Raw genomic sequence first — 16,712 nt, 5'->3', positions numbered from 1 at the left:
AACCCAGGGCTTCTTGTATGCTAAGTGTACACTCTGCGACCCAACTACAGCCTCAGCCCCCTCCAAAATTTAACAACAACAATAAAAACCAACCTAACTGAATATCTTTTTGGGTAGAGTGTCATGGAGAACTTCTTTTGTCCTTTTCTGTTTTCCAAGGATCCCCCCCCCCAACGAATCATTTTCTTAAAAAACAAAACAAAACGGGATTGGGGAGGGGGCTGGGGATGTGACCCAGTGGTTGAGCCCTTGACCAGTGAGCACAAGACCCTGAGCTCAATCTTAAACACTACACAGAAAAGAAGGTGTGTGTGTGTGTGTGTGTGTGTGTGTGTGTGTGTGTGTGTGTCTATAAAAAGGGCAAGGGACTAAAAGAAGTTTGGGTGAAGGTCAAAGCGGCAGAGATCATCAGGGTACGAGCGCTGACCACTGACTGCATCCGCAGAAGGTGAGGGAATGGAAACTAGAAGAGACAAGAGCACCAGCGAGTCCCGCATCATCTCCCGGAAAATGAGCAATGCATTCTTAGTGAGTCAGGCACATCCCCAAATGCCAGGCTTGCTGCCAGAAAGCCTATTCTCTGCCCATCTCAGAGGGCCGTCCTGAGCGCCGGTGAGTGAGAACGGGGAAGACACCTTGGGAAACGGGATTGTTCCATTCTCACATGCATCATTTTCATGGGCACTGGGCTGGCTTCCAGCTTGCTACTTAGCCAAGGACGACTTTGAACTTTCTGATCCCCCTGCCTCCAAGGCACGTTAGGATTCTAGGCGTCTGCTTCCATGCCCAGTTTTCTAGGGTTCTAGGGATCAAACTCAAAGCTTCATGCATGCTGGGCAAGCACTCAACCATCTGGGCTACATCCTTAGCCCAAGAGCCTTTGGGTTTTGTTTCTATACAAACAACTCTGTTGTGAATGTCCTTATTGTAAGCCAAATGAAACCACTTCTAGAAGGCAGCCGCCAGAAACTATAAATAAGAGACTTTCACCAAAGGTGACTAGAACATCTTCACAGCCCCGGGATGAAACGGATTGAAAGCCAATCTGCCAGAACCATCCCCAAAAGAGCGACAGCCTTATTCCTCTCATCTCCGGTGTCTAAAACATGTTGTCCCTTCAGAGGGACGCTGCCGAGTGTCAATACTCACAGTCCCCCAACACCGATTCTCTTTTACGTCTCTGCACATACGTTTCTCTTTGCCGAGCATTCTTAGTTTGGCAAAAGCTTTTCATATTTTAATGTTCAATCCATAAATTACTACCCCTGGAAGACTTCCCAGGCTCAGTGATTTTTCTCTCTCCTCGGTACTCTCTAAACCCCCTATTATAGATATTATAGATCTTAGAATACTGGGCTCCAATCATCACATGCCACCATCCAGCAGATTCTAAGTTCCTTGTCGGAAGCCTCCCTCCATCTCAGTATATCCAGCCCCGGGACAGAGTGGACACACTTTAGCTGTTCATCATGTCATTAAACAAACATTATCACACCTTTACCACATGCTAGGCTCTGTGCAAGGCTTTGGGGTTACAATGACGAATGCAGAACTCACAAACTGGCAGGTTAACCTGTGATAAAAAACTTAGTACAACAGGCCAGGTAGGGAGAGGGTTCTATGGGAAGAAAGGCAGGTGCCTTGTTCACAGGGGTGGAGGGAGGAGGGGAAAGGGGAGGTCATGGAAGATATCCATGTGGAAATGAGATCTGAACTGTCTAGCATGGATGGGTAGCATATTCTGAGAAATATGTAAAAGTGACTAGAGCCTTGGGGGAGGGGAGGCGAGGCAATGAGGTTGGGAAGAGGGAGGGGAAGGGAGAGAGGAAGTAAACTGTGGTCTACTCTCAAAGTGGTTATTGTACAAAGAATCTCTTGGGACTTGACCTTTGGCCATGGACCAGCCACAAAACTCCAATCCTGACAGTTGGGAATGGCTGGAGGGAGGCAGATGAGCCTAAAGTCTATTCCCAGGTTAAGTCCTATCATCAAAGCGTTAAGTCCCTGTTCTGTATGTCTCTGCTAAGGAGCGTGGTTCAGAGACTTGTAAACTCCTGCGTCCAGCCCCTGCTTACCCCATCTCCGACACTCACTTGCTCCTCTGACTCCCTTTGGGAAGACGTACCTGATAACATCAAGCCACACCAACACCCACTCTGCTTTTGTACCTTCAGGCTACACACCCCATTTTCCTGATTCATGGCAGCAAACTCCTACTCCTCCTTCGAAGTCTACCTCAAATATCCCCCACTTTCACTAAACCTGCCTTGGAAACCCTTGGTAGAACTAGGCAGCCCTCTTTATCCCTGAAGTAATTTTCGTGCACTGCTAAATGTAGGCACTACAATGCCCACACCCATTCACTGACCGGATCTGTTTTCCCTAACTATGTTGAGTTCCTGGGGAACAGAGGCTGTCGTTAAAAAACAAACCTGCTACAGTATTCTATAGTCACCAGGTTCATGGATGAGTGAATGAATGAGCAGTTGGCCTGGCCTGTCTGAGTACCAAGAGAAGGATCTCCTTATGGGAAGGATTAATAAGGAACGTACAAGAAGACACCCAGTGGGGCTGGGGATTTAGCTCAGTGGTAGAGCGCTTGCCTAGGAAGCGCAAGGCCCTGGGTTCGGTCCCCAGCTCCGAAAAAAAGAACCAAAAAAAAAAAAAAAAAAAAAAGACACCCAGGGTAAATCCTGAGATAGATATACATACATACATACATATATATATATATGTGTGTGTGTATATATATATATATATATATATAAATTGTGCTTTGGTTTTCCCTGCTCGATGAAGCCATGGGGTCCATCGTCCTATCTAGAGAAAAAACAAAGATAAAGTCCACTAAAAGAAGCAAACCTCCTGCTTCATTTTTAAATGGACTGGCTTACCTTCTATCTTTTTTACACCTTGACCCATTAATCAATCACCAGCCATCTCAGCCGTCTAACCTTGACAGCAGTTAATTAACTCTAAGATGTCTGACACCTTCTAAGTGCCAAAAGAGGTGTAAAACCCAGAGGAAAGTGAGAAGAATTGCAGGTACGACGACGACGGAAATAGCTGGGCTGAACCAAAGATGTGTAGATCACAGACAGAGCAGCGTGATTGGTCTTCTGGCCACAGGGCGGGGTTTCAGTCCCCCAGGAGCCAGAGCAGGGAGAGATCAGAGGATAAGAAGAGGGGAATGTGGTCCTAAGAGAAAAGAGAGGCAGACAGCAGAGGCGGTGGGGAGATTAGATGAGGCGATGGGGGTGGGAAGAGAAGATAACTGGAAGAGCACACTTGGGGAGGGTGAGAAGCTGGATCAGTTACAACAGATGGTCCCCGGGCCATCGAGAGCACCACGTCTATTCCGATGGCCCAGATGGAGGAAAGAGTTGGAGGATGGTCAGGCGTCTGGCGAGGAGCGAAGTGGCTTGCTGGCGTAATCGGAAAGATTAGTGGTGGGGTCTATCAAGAAGGACCAAACAATACGGTGTCTGATTTGGAGATCTGGGTTAGAATGAGGAAGAGAGACTCAAAGACTGTAATCAAAGCGTCTGGGGTCTGGAGAGGTAGGACACTCGATCACTAAAGCCCAGGCAGAGGGTGCGGAGTTCGATTCCAAGAAACCAAGGGCAAATGCTGGGCGTAGTGGTGTATGCTTCTAATCCCAGTTCTGGGGAGGCAGACGCAGGCAGGGCTCCGGGGCTCTGTGACCAACCCGCACAACCTAACGGGCAAACTCCAGGCTAGTGAGAAATCCGGTCTCAAAACACAAGGTAGATAGCTCCTGAGGAATGACACTCTATAATGGCCGTTGACCTCTGTGTGCATACATATGCACACATATTCACACACGAGTGTGTATGTGTACACATGTGCACCTACACACACAGCTACAACAACACAGACACACAGTCTGGACAATCAAATCATAGCCTCGGTGCCCATGTGAGCATCAGGGACAAAGTACAAGCTTCAGTATGACAAGAGTTTCAACACTCATGCCAGCATAAATCCTGGTATCTAGGAAAGGTAGAAAAAATATTTTCTGAAATTTATCAATCATGTCTTGGCTTTCCCTGCTTGATGAGGTAATGGGGTCCACTGTCCTATCTAGAGAAAAAAAAGATAACGTGGAGCTCCCCAAAGGAAAGCAAACAGACTGGGGACCCTCCTGCATGGACACATGGGGGACATTCAGGCTGAAGGAGGAGGATCTCATGGAGATCATGACATCATGAAGGATGGAGACCATGACATCATGAAGGACGGAGAGCCGTTTGTTGGGACAGAATGAGAGATTGCAGGACACAGATCTTGACTCTAAAAGAAACAACTTTTTGGCAGTTAGAGACTGCCAAAAGGGGGTTAAGGATCTCCCAACAGGGCCAATAGCTAGATTATTTTACTTAACCAAATTTGGGGCAATTCGTTGTAGCAACAATAGAAAACTAATACATGAACGGTGCATAATTCTGATGCACCGTGTCACCATGTCCTTTGTACCTACACTCTTCAATACAGCGACGACCACCCTTGGCCACTGCTGCTGTCCCAATTTCTCTGGTGACCTCTCCAGGATCAGCTTGGTCACTGAGTCTGTTCCCTTGAATTTCTATCCCATTAAAAACTTTCTCCTCCGGCCTTGTAATGGAGGACACTTGCTGCTGCCCCCCTCCTCCTGTGTTAGAACTACTTAAAAAAAAAAAAACTTCCTGCTGAATACATAACCATCCAAGGGTCCAGGAAACGTGATGCTTGGGAATACTTAGAAGATCCTGTAATTTTACATGCATGCTTTGCAGAAATGCAAGGAGGAGAAATCATGTACTTAAAATTGCAGAGCAAGTTAGCAAGGGAGTCAGAAATGGGGCTCCTGCCTCCCAGAAGGGTTCCTTCTGTCCTGCTACACACTCACACTAGTTCTACATTACTTCCAAAAGCACCCTCCTCCTCCTCCTCCTCTTCTTCTTCTTCCTCTTCCTACTCCTCTTCTTCTTTTCTTCCTCCTCTTCCTCCTCCTCCTCCCCCTCCTGCTCTAGCCAGTCTAAAAAAGGCCCTCAGGATCGCCCACAACAGCCAGCTGAGGTTCTTGTCAACACCTTAATGCCTGTTGGCTGCCATCGCCTCTTAAGTGGGTGGGTAAGTGCGCTAGTGGGAATTCCCAGGAGCTCTACACAATGTCCTTGGCCCATTCCCAAGAGGCCACCACAAGCTAGACAATCACCAGGCTTGAGGACGTGGCCCATTTGGGGTTTTGGGTCAGCACTGGGATGTCTGTTTTCTAATTCTGGGAAGGCCTCTGATCGAGCCCAGGAGAGTGGCCACACTCCCATTCACCCTAAGGAGGGAGGAGGCCTGGTCTTCCTTACTCTTCCCACTGCCCTCCTAGTTCCCTCTGCTTACTGATGAGCTAAGGAACAAGGAAAGAGGAGACAAAGACCGGTGGGTAAGGCTGTTTGTTTCTTTAGTGGGAAAATGGTCGAGCTAGATAGCCTCTATCTAGTTTGTAAGTTTCCGTTATTTGAGTTAGGGGGTAGGGGTGGGGGTGGGGAAGGGGGTCCATCCTCTGGTTCCTCCTTGCCACTTGCAAAGTCTAAGCCCAGATTTCAACAAGCTCCAAGCCCTTTCTTGTCAGCCTTCCCCAAATCATCTATCCTTTAGCTCTACTGAGCTACCATATTGCCTGAACACACCCTGCAGACCACGGCTCGCTTTCACGATAGAATACCACATCCATTTGCACTCTGGCCTTGTCCTGCTGAACTAGTAGATATCCTTTAAAGTGTGACTTGTGTCCCACCCCATGGGTCCCAGGTTTAGTGAACATCCTTGGTCCTCCCAGTGGTGCCATCACATCCCTGACTGAGAGTCTGTCACATGCTACAGCATCGGCAAGGCTTTATATGTCTGTTCTCCACTGAACTCTTGCTGTGACCCTGTGACCTGCTGTGACCCTGTGACCTGGTGTGAGAGAGAGATGCGCAAGTAATAAACATTGAAACTGTGATATGTGAAAGACCAGGATGAGGCGCTGGGGGCGAACATCAGAGATGTTGGCTGTGACGTCAGGGATGACCTCTCTGCCCCAACTATATAACATCTCAGATAAGACCCGTGAACAAGCGGATGAGGCCCTGCGATTCATTCCGGAAAGGAGATGATTCCATTCAATTTCTTAAAGGGAAGGTGTTTGAAGACTAGAGAAGCCGAGTGGGCCAAGGTGGCTGGAGCCTAGTGACCAGTGAAGAGAGTGGGTATAAAATCGGGAGTCTGAGAGTAGGAAGCGCACTGCCACACTAGGTCTCATGGGCCACACAGGGCTGACTGGTGGCTGCTGGGCCCAAGGGCTTCACCATAGTGTTCTTTCCATTTTTGTGCTTGTTTGAACATTTTCCACAATAAAAAATTGGTAGCAGTTGGGGCTGGAGAGATGGTTTGGTGGTTAAGAGCACTGACTGTTCTTCCAGAGGACCTGAGTTCAATTCCCAGCAACCACATGGTGGCTCACAACCATCTGCAATATACACTAAGTAAATAAATATCTAGGGGGGAAAAAAGAGCACCGGCTACTCTTTCAGAGGACCCAGATTCAACTCCCAGCATCCACAAGACAGCTCACAACTGTCTGTAACTCCATCCTCAGGGGAAATAGCTCCCTCTTCTGGATTTTGAGGGCACTGCATTCTTGGGTACTCAGACATCCATGCAGGCAAAACACCCATACATAAAAAATAAACATAAATAAGTCCTTTTAAAAATTAGTGGTAGTTTAGTAATAATGAGTTAGTCTTTGTCCTAAAAGCCACTTAAGCAAGAAGAGGGTAGGAACAAGACGGTCTAGTTGGACTGCATTAAAATCTTTGTTATTACCCAAGTTTTTTTAAGCATTCGGAAAGACATAAAAATAATAAAACCGGGGTTGGGGATTTAGCTCAGTGGCCCTGGGTTCGGTCCCCAGCTCTGAAAAAAAGAAAAGAAAAAAATAAAAAAACCAACAACAGGAGATCACCATCCAGCTCGACAATGACGTGCTTACTGTCTCTATAGCTATCATTCATACCACACTGTAAGCCCTTGGGTAAATGGTCAATACGGACAGCAGGTATGTACAGCTCTTAGGTGACATGAGACACACTATAATTTGTGCCATATTGGTTTTATTTTTTAACATTTGTTTAAAGTTTTTATTTATTCATTATTATTTCTCCCATCTGTCTGTCTGTCTGTCTCTGTGTGTGTGTGCATATGTATGAGCACACATACATGGAACCCGTGTGGAGGTCACAGGACGACTTTGTTGTATTCTCTCTTTCAACCTTTATGTAAATTATGAGGATCAAACTCATGCCACCAACTGTGCAGCATCAGACAGCACAGGCCTTGACCCACTGAACCAGCTTGCCGGCCTTTGTGTGTGCGTGCGTGTGTGTGTGTGTGTGTGTGTGTGTGTGTGTGTGTGTGTGCGCGTGCATGTGTGCATGTGTGCATGTGTGTGTATTTGTGCCAGTGTGCACGTGTGTGTGTGCGTGTGCCAGTGTGTGTGTATGTGTGTGCCAATGTGCATGTGTGTGTGTGTCAGTGTGTGTCAGTGTGCCAGTGTGTGTGTGTGTGTGTGTGTGGGTGCGTGCATGTGGATGGGTGCATGTGTGTGTGTGGGTGCGTGTGTGTGTAGAGAGAGAGAAAGGGAGAGGGAAAAGAAGAGGGAGAGAGAGAGGGAGAGGGAAAGGGAGAGGGAGAGGGAGAAGGAGAGGGAGAGAGAGAGAGAGAGAGAGAGAGAGAGAGAGAGGAGTTTTCTGTAATCTAGGCTGGCCCAAAGTGCATGAAAATGGCCTAGAACTACTTCTTGGTCTTCCTGCCTCCCCTCCCATGTTCTGGGGTCACAGGTATGCACCGCCACAGCTTTATGCAGTGCTGGGGATGAAACCCAGGGCTCCCTGCACACTGCACGAGCACTCTACCAACGTGACACTTAGGGAATGTGATTTGGCTTTATACTCAACATCTCATACAATTTGTTTTTTTGTTTGTTTTGTTTGTTTGTTTGTTTGTTTTATTTTTAAGATTTATTTTATTTATATGTTAGTACACTGTAGTTCTCTTCAGACACTTCAGAAGAGAGCATCCCATTACAGATGGTTGTGAGCCACCATGTGGTTGCTGGGAATTGAACTCAGGACCTCTGGAAAAGCAGTCAGTGCTCTTAACCACTGAGTCATCTCTCCAGCCCTGTTTTTTTTTTTTTTTTTGTTTTTGTTTTTGTTTTTGTTTTTTTTTTTTTTTGGTTCTTTTTTTCGGAGCTGGGGACCGAACCCAGGGCCTTGTGCTTCCTAGGTAAGCGCTCTACCACTGAGCTAAATCCCCAGCGCCCTGTTTGTTTTTGAGAAAGGGTCTCACTACGTGGTTACTGGCTGGCCTGGAAAGTGCTATGCCAAGACCCACCCGCCTCTGCCTACCAAGTGGTGGGGTTTAAAGGTGTGTGCCATTATACGAAACTAGAGCCACATACATTTATTTTTAAAACATCTTTCTGATTCCTTCCTAAAGGATTAGAGGCGGGCAAGTGGCCACTTAGGAGGGAAGGTCCTAAAGTTAAACAAGAAACAGAATTTTAGTCTGAGACAGATGTGTAAGGAAGGGAGGATAGTGAACAAGTGCTCAGCTTGGGGACTGGCTGGGCCTGGTCACTGTTATAAGGCAGGTGGGGAGAGAAAAAAGTGAAGGAACACCCCTGTTTTGGAGACACCTAAATGTTTGTGGTGCAGGATTGAGTTTAAAAAATATTAAGTGCCAGCAAAAGTTGAGTAGCAATGCCTGCTCTTCTCTGCTTTGTTAGAGCTACATGCATAACTCTTTGTAAAATGTCATCTAGGGACTTATGGGTACACAGATATCCAAGCCATATACATATATACTTAGTACACGCATGGCTTTGCCATACATACTACTACAGCGTAGATCGAAGTCGACTGTCAAAACTAATGTGTGCTGTAAAACCTATCAGAACTGGAGTGAAGGGGTTGGGGGTTTAGCTCAGTGGTAGAGCACTTGCCTAGCAAGCACAAGGCCCTGGGTTCAGTCCCCAGCTCCGAAAAAAAGAAAAAAAAAGAAAAAAAAAAGAACTGGAGTGAAATGAATTCTGAAGTCCAGAGAACCCAAGTGATTGCTTCTCGGCGCTCTGTGCAGGGGCTGCAGTGTGGCTCAGGGTACAGCGCTAATATGCACCAAGCGTGAGGCCCTGGGCTCGAGCTCTGGCACTTCAAAATAAACAAATGAAAAAAGCAGATGCCCCAGCGAGGGTGGGGGCACGGTCAGAGTTCATACCTGTATCCACACGCCACTCCCTACCACTGGCACTCAGGCCAAAGTCCTGTTAAGTGAGCTTAAAACACACAGAGCCACAACCACCACTCAGAGCTGCTTGGGGGCACATGCAGCCAGGCCCCTCAGCCTCCTCATGGTGCTCCGAGAGGCTACTTCTCTGCGCAGATACCTTCTGTGAGGTCCCTTAGACCCTGGACCAATGCCAATCTTACAGTCTGCTCACAGCTTCCCTTTCCAGCCCCTTCTCCTCCCATGCTCTTACTGGAAACAATCAAGTAACTCGATGCCTCTGATAGATCCAATTATCCCATCTCTCCTAAACACACCACGGACTCAGGAGGAGCCGTGCTTCCCAGTTTTCCCTGCCTGGATTAATCCTCCATTCCCCACCGTTTCCCTCTATCTGAGATAGCCTGGGCTGGTGGTCCTGGGTTCTATTAAAAAGCAGGCTGAGCAAGCCTTGTAAAGTAGGCCATTAAAAACACCAATCCATGGCCTCTGAATCAGCTCCTGCCTCCAGGTTCCAGCCCTGCTTGAGTTCCTGTCTTGACTTTCTCCAAGGATGGATTCTGATCTGGAAGTGTAGGCCAAATAAACCCTTCCCTCCCCAACGTGCTTTTTGGTTATGGTGTCTCGTCGCAGCAAGAGAAACCCTGACTAAGCAACATGTATTCTTCAAGAGAACTCCTGAATACTTGGACACAGACATGAAGATTAAAAGTCTTTATCCCGTTAGGTGTCAGACACTGAGGGGATGGTGATTTCCGCCTGTTTCCTCATTTGGGAGTCCACAGGATTTCATATTCTCTGCAAGGCTAAGCAATTCCAAACACAAGTCTTTTGATCCAGTTAGGGTTTGCGTCCAGCGGTATAATTTACTCATTTCTAAACCACTGCCTTTCAAGCTCTGGCGTGGGACATTCGTGAGAGCCGAAAAGGCTGGTTCCCATAACACAGAGCCAAGGCAGTTTTGGGCAGAGGGGAATGCACTGAGCACAGGGACAGAGATAGAGTGTCACTGTAGTGTCTTTTGCTGTGTGTGGGTCCCTGGAGGAGCTGATGAGGAAGCCCTGTCATCTCTCTGAACCCCTGTTTACTCATCCATAAAGTGAGCCCAGCTTCCTTGGCTCCTTTGTGAGGCAGCTGTCAGGACCCCACCACATACTTGACAACTGCTGGAAAGTCCAAAGCGCCAAAGGCTGTTAGGAAAATCCATAGTAACACAAGAAGCAGGACAGGTTTAGCTCAGGTAGCAGGGAGAACTTCTAATGGGCTCTTTTTGCCCAGACAAGAGTGGAATGTACTGGAGGCTATGGGGACGCTGAAAGCATTGGGGACGTGGGGACGTGTCAGGGCGTCTTAATAGGCCTGTCAGCCTCAGCCTCATCCGGGGCACTTCACCTCCCGGACTGCAGGTGCAAACCAGAGAATCTTCTCCATCCACTCAGAGCACATTCCCCAAAACCAGACTCACGGGCAAGCCTCCATCACACCCCGCGTCAGAGTCACACTCTGTCAGGCATTTGGCTCGAGCTCAGCGGCTTCACTTTGTCAACTTTGATTCTCTTCGAAATCAAATTATACCTAGGAAGGGCAAAAACTTAGATGAGGATTCTCCCTAGCTAGTACTAAGAGAAAGGGATGCTCCAAGTACAGCAAAGGCAAGAAGACAACCAGAGACTTGGTAGCACCCCTCCGCCACCCCATACACAAAATACAAAAGAAGCTCTCGAGAAAGTCAAAGCAAAGACCAAACCGAATAAAAAAATTTGGGGGGGGGGGATGGGGCTTGGTAATGAAAGACAAGAGACAGGAAATCAAAAGCCAAAGATAGTAAAGAAAAACACATTCAATTTAGAAGTCAGGAGGCCAGGGACACGTTCTGGTTTGAATCATTGGCAATCAAGGTTTGTGCCCTTGGACACCTCATTTAAGGCAATTGAAGATGTAACTGTGAAGTGCTGCGGTGTGTTTACTCGGCAATTGCTATGGTGATGGCTGCCTCTCAATCCCTCTTCCCTGCCTGTCACTGCTGTTTGGATGATGTCCAACGATGGAGCTCAAAGGTGAACTGTGAAGCTGCTGCTTACAATGGGAGCAGTGAACCCCAGGTCCAGGAAAGGGAAGGCAGGCAATGCACCCCTCTAGAAGTTCTTTTTGGTGTGTGTGTGTGTGTGTGTGTGTGTGTGTGTGTGTGTGTGTACCTGTGAGTATGTGTGTTTGTGGTACCTGTGTGTGTGCGTGTGTGTGTGTGTGTGTACCTGTGAGTTTGTGTATGTGGTACCTGTGTGTGTGTGTGCACATGTGTGTGCCCACACATGCATTTGTATGTGTGTGCCTGTGAGTATGTGTGTGTGTGTGGTACCTGTGTGTGTGTGTGTCCACATGTATGTGCCCACACATGCATTTGTGTGTTTGTGTGACCTGAGGTTCAACAATTAGGTTAGACTGGCTCGCCATCAAGCCTCGGGCACACTGTTTCTTCCCCACCCTGCATGGGGGTGACAAATGGGTGCTACCCCAGGCTTTTGAGTTGGTGCTGGGGAGTGGGCTCAGGCCTCATGCTTGTACCACAAGCACTTTACCAGCTGAGCCCTCTCCCTGTTCCCTAAGAAAGGTTTTAGAAGGGACCTTGAGGGGTTGGGGATTTGGCTCAGTGGCAGAGCGCTTGCCTAGGAAGCGCAAGGCCCTGGGTTCGGTCCCCAGCTCCAAAAAAAAGAACCAAAAAAAAAAAAAAAGAAGAAGAAGAAGAAGAAGGGACCTTGAGACCTATAAGCTTATAAGTGCCTATTTCAGATGAGCATAACCCTTGGACATAGAGAACAGAATGCTTACAGATGAGTATGCACGCTTGGGAACTGTGTTCAATCTTGGTGGGAAAGAAACTTGCCTGAGATAACGTTTCCCTTCCCAAACCATGTGTGTTTTCAAAAATTAAGTGACATAGTGACTGGAGATGCCTCTCAGTGTTCCCAATAACAAGAGGAATCAATGATGCTGGGAGAAGGAAGGGGGTTTCCTAGAGAGGCAAGTGTGACCCAGAACCATAAGGAGAGGTTTCTGATGAACGGGAAGTGGTGCAGCAGTGGGACCATGCCTGGGGAACCCTGGCAGCCTGTCTTATGATAGATGAGAGGCAAGCTCGTCTGGAGTTGAGATGCATTATCTATGAACAGTGGGAGATACGGCCTGCTAATGGGGAGGTAGGGAAGGGTCAGACCCCAGGGACTTCAAGCCAGAAAGAGGAGCAAGCAACACTCTCTGTGGGCTGAAAAGCAACGATAAAGTTCCAGTCATCTCACCCACTAGTGTTCAGTAAGGGATAATGAGATGTAAATTACCTCCATAATTTCTAAGAGTCTTGGATCGCATATTGGATATTTTAAATGGACTGGGATGGTCAGGCTTCCATCAAGACCTGGGAATGCACTTAGGGACAGGAAAGGCCAGATGGGAACAGTCAGTTGTCACTTCTCTGAATGGATAAGGAGTTGCAAGGGGCCCCAAGAGACCATGCCGGGGCATGGCTGACTTAATTTTTTATAAGTGATCCAGAAAAAGTAGAGCAAAGAGAAAATTTCCAGGCTGCAGCTCATATTAAACCCTTTCAGGTAAGAAAACGCTATGCCAAGTGGGGGAAGGACTGAGAGAAGGGGGTTGAAAAGACATCAGTGGGACATCGGTGTAGAGAAATGTAAGGCAATGCAGTCAGATAAAAGTAACCCACACACAAGGTGTTGTGTTCCAGGCTATCTGTTTTGAGCCGTGAAAGGGATCAGGGTGCTCTGTGGATTGATCAGGATATCCAAGGAAGGGATGAGTAGTAACAGGACAGGGCCCAAAGATAAAAGAAGCCATCCTTTCTCTATGAAAGAACTCCACATCTGGAGACAGCGGGTCAGGTTGAAAATGAACTCCTCCAGAAATCCACAGAGAACAACAAAAATAACCCAGGATGAAATGTGCCTATTCCGGGAGGTGGCCCTTCATGATGGGAAAACTTCAGCTGGAAACCGAGAAGGAAGGGTTCGAGAGGCGGGATAATTGAAGCCTGGAAGGCTGGTACGGATAAGTGCTGTGTAAACAGAATCTTGCCTTCAAATCCTGACATAGCTAAGCAAATGTATTCTCTTAATGTGCAAAATACCACGGGCATAAAAAGGTCTCCAAGGTGAGCTCATTCAGGGCCGATGAGACGATGAGAGATCAAAGATGTTAGGGCCAAGGTCAGATGAAAGCCCACATCCTAAACCCCGAGGTAGACTCCTCTGCCTCACCCTGCACACACTCAGGAAGTCTGGAAGAATCCTGCTTTTGCTAAGGTGGAAAGCCATGAACCACATCACTTTGATAGAGCTAAAACCGCAAACTAGAGAAAGTTTTCATTGAAAGTCAGCTAACGATTATGAACCCCTAAGAGGCAGACTATCAGCTGGGCAAAGGATTCTTTCACACATTCTAAATTTTCTTTAAACATATCGTCTTTGCAGAGGCTGAGGAAATCTGGAACTTCCCTGCTAGAAAAACATACATTTTTTCCACCTATAAACACAAATTAGCAGAAAATTTCAGAGAATTTATGATCCCTTGAGTCCCTTGCCCAGTTAAAAAACTGCTGTTCTGGCAAATTCTTCTAAACAGCCTGTCTACTTAACAAACACTCTTCTCTCAGGATAATTCAGGCAATCACCAATTTCCTCCAGCAACGTTCACACTGGTTCAACATCATCATCATCATTTTTTTTTTTTTAATTCCAGGCTCTAGGCTGGGAGACAGCGAAAGAATTAGTACAACTGTCCCCGTCCCCATACAGCATAACGTCCTGGCTTAAATAGGAACAGACTAGAGTCAAGTCACTAGCTCTGTGACCTTGAGCAAATTGTTTAAGCTCTCAGGGTCTCTATCCTCATCTGTAAAATGGGGACAGGTGCTTCAACAAGCTCACAGGATACATGCTGGGGTTAAATGAGATAGTTCCTATGAAACATAGCGCCAAGTTTGGCCCATAGTGCACGACTGTTATTATGCATGTATCCATGCAAGCATTGTGCAAGCATCCATCCAATCCCCTCTTGGAGCTCCGACTTGCACATGCCAGTGATGAGCAGCTCACCGCCTCCTAGGCTGGCTGAGCACCTCCGATTGTTACAAACTTCCTGCATTGGGTTGAAATGTGCCTTCTTGCAGCGCCCCCCCCCACCCCCACTGTCGGTTGGCCTCCGCTCTGCCCGGTGGGGCCACGCCGATCTAGTCTATCCCGACGGCCCTTCAGCTACCGAGACAGCGATCCGGTCCTTCCTCGCTCTCCTCCCTCCCCCTTCTCCAGCTCCAACATCCTCGGCTTCTCCTCCAGCCCACCACACACTGGCTGCGCTTACTATTTACTCCGAGGCGTACGGTTTCCCTCACACACAGCCTTGCAGGCCACACACCCCACCATCACCGCGGCCACCCCGACCCTCCGCTCCGCCCCCGCCCGCCGCCCCTGTCCGCGGTGCTGAACGGAGCCCGGCCCGCGGGCCCCGCCCGGTCCCCGCGCTGACCCGGCGCAGGCCCCCCGAACGAGGCCCGGTCGGTGCCGCCCCCTGCCCGGCCCTGGCCCCGGCCCCGACCCCGCGCGCTTGCCCACCTGCCCGGCGAAGGGCGCGTCCGCCCCGGCCGGCTTCCCGGCCCCCGCCGCCGCCGCGAGGCAGCAGAGCGCGGGCAGCAGCGGCAGCAGCCGCCCCGGGGCCCGCCAGCCGCTCCAGCGCGCGGCCTGGCCCGGCGCAGCGCGGCCGCCCCGGCTCCTTGGCATCCCGGCGGCGGGGGCCCGGCCGCCCGGCTGCGATGGCGGCGGCGGCGGCGGCGGCGGCTCCGGCCGGGTCCTCCCGCTGCAGCCGCTGCGGAGCCGCCGAGTCACGGCGCCGCGGACGCGCGCCTGGCCCGCCTGCCTCCGCCGCCGCCGCCTCGGCCGCCGCGCGCCCCCGCCTCCGCGCGCCCCGCCCCGGCGAGGGGCGGCCGGGGGCGCCGGGGCAGCGCCCGAGCGGGACCTGCGGGCGGCGGCGGCGGGGCTGCGGGAGGCGCTCGCTCCAGGCGCCGCGTGCAAAGAGGGCAACCCCGAGGGAGGGCGGAGAGGCCAGATAAATAATGCTGGCCCTGGGGCGGCTAGCCGGGCCTGGGGTCTGTAACTCCAGGCTAGCCCAGGGGGAGAAGGGCTAAGGCGTGACACTGGAGAAAAGGGGTCTGGCTAGACCACCTGAGATGGAAGAGGATGAGCTAAGAAATGCTTGATGAGGGGTTTCAGGCGCTTAGAAGGGTGGTGCTGAGAAGCAAAAGGACAGACCTGGGCAGTGCTTCACCGGGGTCGGGAGACCCCTCTGCGAAACTCCCTCCTTTACCCCTCAGAGGAAGAGCGATCACCCACCCACTAAATGTCCCACACTGATGGAACACCTTCTAGAGAACACCAGCAGTGCCCTGGGCTTCTGAGGCTACAAGAGCTCAAAGGGAGATTCACGAGCCAAGGTGTAGAGGGTTACACCTAGTAAGAAAATGTAAGCACCAAGGCAAACAGGATACTGTCGATCAAGTATGAGAAAGGATTCCAGGAGTCCGGGCTCAGGGGGGCTAAAGGAAGGTTTATAGGAGACAGTGGGACTCTAGCAAGGCCCTGAAGGAAAGGCCGGAATTAAACAAGGGGGAGGGGGAAGGGGGAGGGTTGGGGCAGTGTGTGTGGAGTACCTGAGAGTCCCTATGTGGTTTCTATAGAGATCTGCTGGGAAGTGCTAGAAAAGGTGAAGGTGGTGAGGGTTGGGAGATTGTCCTGGTTCTTCCTGGGGATGGTGCCTGGGGTTTGTTTGTTTTGTTTTGTTTGTTGTTTTCTTTCAGCAGGATAATGTATAAATTATGGTGATTTGGGAGTTCTGAGGTATGCGCAAGCACTAGTTCATCTCGGTTTTATAAAACAATGCCCATATTACCACTGTCCACAGTTGCTCCTTGGAATTTAACACGTGCTTCGTGTTAGTCCCCTCCCAAGGTAAAGAATGATGAGAATATTGGGAGAGAACTTCAATCGCCTCCGTAAATGGACACGCGGATCACAACAATACTACTGTTTATTGAATGCCTACTACACACAGGGCCGGGCACTGGGCTAAGCTTGTCACTGAATTATTCCTCCCGCAGTCCTGGGAGAAGCCCCGTGGAACAGGTTGTTATCATAAACCAATTTAGGATAAAGAAGAGGCCCTGACTGAGTTTGCCAAACATATATGATTCATAAGGGTGCAGCTGGAGTGATCTGGCCTCAAAGCACATTTTGTCTGCTGGGATGGTAGAGGATAGGGGTGACAGAGGTCATCGAAGGAGGTGGTGGCCAGTGGCAGAAGGTGGACTATGGCATTGTCATAGGACA

The 16,712-nt window shown here is 49.4% G+C and overlaps 1 protein-coding gene across 1 annotated transcript in view; it reads right to left on the bottom strand.

Moving 5' to 3' along the window:
* Positions 1-15,211, bottom strand: part of Mmp24 (matrix metallopeptidase 24) — a 43,767-nt gene extending 28,556 nt beyond the window's left edge. Inside the window, 1 exon segment of the mRNA NM_031757.1 lies at positions 14,946-15,211. Coding sequence (NP_113945.1) covers positions 14,946-15,110 — 165 coding nt within the window. The 5' untranslated portion in view covers positions 15,111-15,211.
* Between the last annotated feature and the right edge of the window lie 1,501 nt (positions 15,212-16,712).

The sequence above is a fragment of the Rattus norvegicus genome, chromosome 3 (genome assembly GCF_021556685.1).
Source record: "Rattus norvegicus strain SHRSP/BbbUtx chromosome 3, alternate assembly SHRSP_T2T, whole genome shotgun sequence".
Lineage (NCBI taxonomy): Eukaryota > Metazoa > Chordata > Mammalia > Rodentia > Muridae > Rattus > Rattus norvegicus.
The sequence above is the reverse complement of the archived record's forward strand: the minus strand, read 5'-3'. Positions and strand labels throughout refer to the sequence as shown.